The 7,171-nt window shown below is 46.1% G+C and overlaps 1 protein-coding gene across 1 annotated transcript; it reads right to left on the reverse strand.

Moving 5' to 3' along the window:
* Positions 1 to 896: 896 nt before the first annotated feature.
* On the reverse strand, positions 897 to 1,747 carry LOC128307190 (uncharacterized). Its single transcript, XM_053044928.1, has one exon. The coding sequence runs from the start codon at positions 1,601 to 1,603 to the stop codon at positions 959 to 961; it is 645 nt and encodes a 214-aa protein (XP_052900888.1). The 5' UTR covers positions 1,604 to 1,747; the 3' UTR covers positions 897 to 958.
* Between the last annotated feature and the right edge of the window lie 5,424 nt (positions 1,748 to 7,171).

Below are 7,171 nucleotides of genomic sequence, written 5' to 3' on the forward strand. Positions count from 1 at the left end.
AATTGGAACATATGCTAAATGAAGTTAATTCTGTACAAAGTTAGCTTTAATAAACTCATTCGTTATTCCAGTAATCGTTGGAATGTAAAATTACGTTGCATAAATTCTTCAAATTTTAGCTTTTGTTATAAAATAGAAGGCAATAACTTTATAAATTGATTTTAATAACAAGTCAAAATTAAGATTTGCTTTATTTAATGTATTTTGAATCTATCTTGAGAACTACAAATAAATTATAGCATTGAAAATAAGAAATTGAATTTCTATTAAAAAAGTAACATAAATTAAACAGAAGTTCAACAAATACCCCTATGCCGAGACGGGATTTAAATCCACGCGAATAATATAACGACGCCAGTTTAGAACCCAAACAAATATACACCATAACAATAGCAGTTTCTCATTGTTTCCGTATCATTTGTTACGATTTGTAACATTTCCACCAACATAAGCAGCGCGGAATATACGGAAGAATAAATAATCAGCACAATGTGGAGTTATCTCGCAATGTGCGGGAGAAATTGTAAAGCGCGCACCACCCCACATTCGGCACGACCGCCTCAAGCGTTATCACAAAACAAACGATCTTGTTTTTTTTTTTTACTTCTGTTTCCTATACCGGAGCAACCCCAGCTGGGTGATTGTTCCCGGCAGCGGCAACATAACTCTTTATTTCACAAAACACCAACACATACAGACACGGACGTACAGACATGTACGCAATTTTGGGGGCAAAAGGCAGGTTAATAAATTATGCACAGCAAGTTTAATGATTTCGGTAATATTTTATCTGCTTCAATCTGCTAGCGGGAGCGGCTCGCATGCAGCTGTACTCTAGAATGGGGGTTCGTTGTCGTGCCTGTCGTCGTCTTCCCACGCGTGCCTGCAGGGTATCGCAGTACACGTCTTGTGAGGTGATCCGTTCGCGCCTTCGTTTCAGTCGAGTCGGCTTACACGGTTAGACGGTGGCCGGTGCAGCCTCAGCCGTCTGGTCGGCGGAGGCTGCGGCAGCGGCAGCGGTGGCGCGTGCGGTGGCCTCCTGTTCGAGTGCCTTCGCTGCGGTCAGTACCGTGCGGAGCTGGAGCGCATTGCAGCGCTTGTACTGCCAGTAGGAACCGCCGGTCGTCGTCAGCAGCTGTTCGCAGGCATCGAAGCCCTGGTCGCTGGCGGTCTGCAGGTCCTGGGCGCGCTGCTGCAAATCCTCCGGCAGATCGGCGACCGCTAGACGGCCAAGCACATCCGCGTTGGTAGCGACGTTGCGTAGATTACCGGTGGCGGCGGCCGGAGCCACCGTCGACGGTCCCACCAAGGCACGGCCGAAGACTGCCGGAGCGACCGGAGTCGGTGGTACCGCACCGGGCAGGTAAGCCACCGGTGGGTACAGACCGGGCGGGAACAGTGGAAGCTGTCCAACACCGGGACGGCCCGGGTACATTGGCAGCGCACCCGGGTATCCACCAACCGCACCGCCAAAGCCCGGAGCCAACGCTCCCGGAAGTTGCCCGGCGGGGGCGAACGGTCCGAACGGACCGAACAGCGATCCGGACACAAACGAACCGGCCACGAGCAGCACCAAAACTCCACCAGTAAGTAGCTTAGTCATCCTGCCTGTTGATTGGTTGTAGCTTGACACGAAGATCCTGCGAACACTAGCGGGAAAGAAGTCGCTTTTTTTGGTTTGTTAAATACGTGAGCACTAGACTGGCACCCCGGTACTCGTATAGAAGTGATGGGCCCTTCTTCGGAATCGGTTTGTATCGCTTCGAAGTGAAAACACCTTTTGACATGCTATCTGATAGCAGCTGGCAGCTTTTATAGTCCCGCCCGCGCTCAGTGGGGATTTGCTTCACTTCCGGCTAGAATCGCGATTGCTGGATGAAAAATATCGGAAGTTCCAAGCCATCCCGTGCTACCAGGCGCCTGTTTACGTATCGGATCAACAGATCAGAAGGTGCATAGATACCGTCAGTATAGGGGACCCAGTGCCGCTCGCTAGCTCGCAGTCCAATTTGCTCGCTGTCAACAAGCGGCATTACCAATGTCATTGTCACCAGGCCCCGGGCAACAACTCATCTGGACGCTAATAGTCATTTGTTTATTTAAATTCCATTAGCCCCGATAAGCACGGCTGCGGGAGGATGCTGTCCGCACACGGTGATAGTGAAGCACTACTGCTACCAGGCTTTTACGTAGAACGAACCAAGATAATGAGCAGCTCCCCCCACCGAACGCAGAGATGCAACAGTACGCTAAACAACAACAACAGGTCGTCACGATGTTCTTTTTTTCCACACCCTGTTGCTTGTGCTTTTTTTTTTGTATATCCGGGAAGGCTACTGAAGGTGCTTGCCATGCTTTGCGGGCCGAACGATACGGAAGTGACAGTCGATGGGCTCCGGAGATTAAAAATTCCATCGGGTAAATGGTGAGTCATTGCTAGCATTATTGGGCTGGGTGAGAATATTCATTTCCTGCGGAATGGTGGAACTCAATCTCGTCTCGTCAATTATTCTTCATTTCATTTTTCCTGAGCGTCCTCACGAGTTGTAGGTAGTAGTAGTCGAAATAGAGCATCTTCTTCTTTGCCGGTATGACAATTAAAAGAGGTTTATAGTAGTGTTCTGCCCCATTTCTGGCTTTCTCCTGGCTTTGGCAGTCCAAAAAACAACTGTCAACATGATTATCGACACAACTCTTTGATTAGACACCACTGTCTACCACTTGTACCACATGACAGACCAGTGGAGGATCAATCCCCTTGGAGGCCCAGGGCGGAATTTTTCAAGGGGGGCCCATAATTTTGCTACGGCATTATAGGTGTTAGGGAGATGTACTTCAAACATGATGTAACAACACCAGCAAAGTCTCGGAAAGAAAGCTCCCTTGCGTACATCTCAGAGTTCTGTTGCGTAGCGCTGTAAACGGGCCTAGTAAGCTAGTCTCTATATATAAACGTTTGTATGCGCTAAGGAGAACGATAACGCCACTACTTGGATCGCCATTAGCTGGTACGAAATTCCATACAAAACCAGCTGTTTTCAGATTGCCGATACCAGGAAAGCATCCACGGAAGAGGTAGCACCTAGTACAGCAATTTTGCTGTAGTTGGGCGCCATCTTGCTGCAAGTTTCTTGCATGCACCAAACTTGCATTGCAAGTTGGTTGCAAGGTTAGTGTATAAACATTGCATACCTTACGGCGCATTGCGTTGCAAGTTGGTTGCAAAGTTAGTGTTTAAACATTGCATACCTTACGGCGCAGTACCAGGAGCTACCTCTTCCGTGCATGCTCTCCTGGTATTATACATTCGGAAACTGGTAGTTTTCGAAGAAATTTTTCACGACCAACGGGAAAATTAGTGTCCTGGTCCTGGTGCAATTTCGTTTATACTTTAAAGTCACAAAGTCGATATTCTTCTCTGCATTTCATTTATCACATGGAAAAAAATGTTTTATATAACCAAGGAAGATATTTTTGATCAATCTTCTACCTTGTAAATTAATTTTTTTTTGTTATAACTTAACTTTGTTTTAAAATTTTTAAAAATCGCACAATAGGCACAAATTTATTGGGGCCCCCAACACGGCGAGGCCCTAGGCGACCGCCTACTCCGCCTACCGTTTGATCCGCCGCTGTGACAGACTGCGCAAGCTACTCGTTTACAACTAACAATTGACTTTCAATTTTGCCATTACGTATTACATTTCAATCTCACCTCACTCACCTCTGCATAGTAATTTAGGCAATCTAGAAAAGCTAGGTGGGACATGTGGGAAAGAGGTTTGACAGCCCTGGAAAAGGCTTTATAATCTAGCGCAGGAAGGAGAAAGGATCAGTTCCAATCAGAGAAGCGATTCACTTAATCGTAATCAATAAACACCTATCCCATTATCTTCTTACATACCTGTGGGAAAGGATTTGACAGCCCTGGAAAAAGGCTTATATTAGCTAGCGCAGGAAGAAGAAAGGATCAGGACCAATTAGAGAAGCGATCAGAACGTTGCACTTAATTGTAACAAATAAACATATTTAAAACATAAATGAACATGTTTATTAAATAAAATCTTTAATAAACATAGATTAAATGGGAAGAACGACAGTTTTCCAATTGAAGTTGACTATTGTGTTAATCATTTGGACAGAGTAGCACAGAGACAGTGGTGTCTAATCAAGGAGTCGGTTGTTCTAATCTTGTGGACAGTTGTTTTTTGGACTGTACTAACCCATAGCAGGAAAACCAGTCTAGCGTTTGGGGGGATTGGTTTGGATAAGACTTTGGACTGGTCCTGTCGTGTGAAGGCCACAACCAAATACACCACCAGAACAACTCACTGCTGCACTGCTAAAAGAGAGCATAGTGCAGTGAAAAAATGTTCCAAGTGTGAGGTACTTAATCTTTTGCCATGTTTGTTTCTTCCCGGTCCCAAGGAGGGAAAACCCGGCCCCAACATGTAGGAAGAAATATGCAAATAAATCATTCTTCCAACATCACACCTCGGTGCTGGCATTTGCTTTTTTTCCGTGTCGTTTTTTCGTGACCTTACTCCTCCTTTTACGTAAACTATTATTTTAGACGTTTCCTTAAAAGTTTCTCTGGCACCCCCAAAAGAGGGCAGCGACGCACGGTACGGCTTGGACATTCACTTGGGAAGTCACTCAAAAATACACCAAAACATACAGGGCAGCTACACTTTTCGCTGCCAGTACGGAACAGCTGCGGGGTGCATATACTAAGCAAAGTTCTAACTGCTTTTGCTGCTCCGAAACTTTTTATCCCCCGCGTACTGCCCACCGTATAGTTAGAACTCGTGCTCCTACTTTCTCTAATGCGGGAGGTTGTTTTTTTTTATTTTGTTGTTGCATGCAATTCGCAACACTTTTTACCCCCATTTGTGTACATGCAAAATACTCACCCACACAGATACATCGATTGACGGGCTTTCGGTGGGCGGACAAGCACCTTCACGGGGGTACTTTTCTAGTAAAACGTTTTAACTTTTCAAAAACCCCCTCCTCGGAACAGCAATATCGCACCGTCGACCAAGTTTTGCAAACAAGGGTTGAAAAAAGGTTAACCTCCTCAACCCCGCTGACTGTTCGATGGTGGTACGGGGTGCTGGCACATCCCGGAAAAAGGAGTAACAAATTCACACCGAAATTTATTACTTAAATTAATCTTTGAATTAAACTTTCTATTTCCTTTTACCAATGCCCGCTAGGGGTTTTTTTTCTTTTTTGCTACTAAAGAAAAGCACTACGGGTTATATTATTTTGCGAGCCAAAGCAAAAAAAGGGTCGGTTATAAATGTACGAAAAATAGGAAGCATAATGGAAGCTCGGTGAAAAGTTCGACTTTGTGCCACTGTAACAAACACGATAGTGAACTTGAAGGGTGGCTACTAAGCCACCCTGTTGGTGTGTTAGTTGCAAACCCCTAAATCAAACTTTCCCTTCGGATAGCAAAATGGGGAAACCTGGATGACGTAACGCGTAACCCAACCGATGATGGAAGCACAATGTAATGTGCTTGAAAATGGAATTTGCAACCGATTGGTTCGGTGGCCCATTATTCATCCCAATGCTCCCCCCCTCCAGCATGCGTCCAGTATATGCTGGCCGGTTTAACCCCTGTGCACCTTAAATTGATGTGCCCTTATTTGTCAACTTTTACCGTATGGCAATTCCAATTTGCTTGCTTTTTTGTTTTTTGCTTGCAAAACAGGAATTTAGTGTGAAGTGTGTACGTCCCGCCCTCATCTGGTGCACACACTTATGAAGATGGCAATAGAAAAGAAAATATCTCTCTCTTTACCGCTCTTTCCCGCTCTGAAGTGAAAGCTGTACCCAACCTTATCTTTTTGATGGTGTGAGTAACGCATCCACCCGTGCGAAGGGAGATAATGGGCGGGATGGTTATGGTCCGGTTCGGAGCAAAATAAGCAACTATTCGCAAAGTACGCAGCGGCAGCTTTGAAGCATGCTTCCGGTTTCGCGTTTTTGTACCCTACCCCCCACCCCACTATTAGGGGATGAATTTTGCAAAAAAAAAGATAAAAAAAAGCGCACACACACACGCGCGCACACAGTCGGGACAGGAAAATATGCTCCGGCGACTGACGTCTTATCCCGAGTATTTCCCCTGGAACAAACAGGATTTGTGATGACTTTGCTGGGGGTGGGATGCAGGGGGTGAGGAAAATGGCGCGAGCGCTAGATATTTTTCTTCCATTTCCGGTGAGCATTTAGTTCGTTCGCGACTGCGACCTGATGGCTGGAACATGGCTGCAGCTGGAGCAGGGGTGGACACTATAACCACCCGCCCCATTGAAACAACGGCCGGTAGCGTCGGCATGTTCCGGACAAGACATCATCGGGCAGTACCGGCCGCGTTCGGCTCGATGGGCATTTTTCTTTCTACTTTCTACCCTTAACTACCCCTCTTCAAGCACCCGGAAGCACCCCAGCCGAAACCGGAAGTGCACTAATGAGATGAGAAGAAGCAGATAGGAATGTGTTTATCGCGTTCACTGCACTGCCGATCCCGTGTGCGCGTTCAGCACACAAAAAGCGGGAGGAATACAACAGCGAAAAAATGAGCGAAGAAGAAGGAAGAAAATCACCACAACCACCAATCCCCTTAAGATGGTTGTCTTGGGCTTAGATGATGCTTTTCCTTGACCTGACCCAAGCCCATATCTGCACACACACACACACAAACCGGGGGCACCGAGACGGTATCGGTTTTCCGAGCGGACAAATAATTAATTATGCGGTCCGTGTTGCCCATCGCTCGTTGACGGAACAATCGTCTCGGCTATGTGCACTGTCTGGGCCGGAAGCGAGGCGGGTTTGCACGATGAAAAAGGAGATCACACACCGTGCCCATTATGTCTTACTTCATTTTACTATTTTTTTTTTCTTCTCTCTCTTTCTCTCGCTCTATCCCTTGTCGGAAAGCTAAGTGACAATTTCCCTTTTGCACTGAGGCCACGCAGCTCTCATGACAAATCTGTTGTTTTGTAGCTTGTTGATGAGTTACTGGTGAACAGTTCCTGCCGTGATGACGATAAACTCAAGCAAACTAGATACCAGCGCAAAGGATATTGAGATTTGACTAACTTTCTTCGACAAAATTATCAACCTGCAGCAATAAACAATTCTTAACAATCCA

The sequence above is a fragment of the Anopheles moucheti genome, chromosome X (assembly GCF_943734755.1).
Source record: "Anopheles moucheti chromosome X, idAnoMoucSN_F20_07, whole genome shotgun sequence".
In the NCBI taxonomy this organism is placed as follows: domain Eukaryota; kingdom Metazoa; phylum Arthropoda; class Insecta; order Diptera; family Culicidae; genus Anopheles; species Anopheles moucheti.

Bases quoted from the DNA above. Each gene is read 5' to 3' on its own strand.
- LOC128307190 (XM_053044928.1), bottom strand. From the start codon at position 1,603: ATGACTAAGCTACTTACTGGTGGAGTTTTGGTGCTGCTCGTGGCCGGT.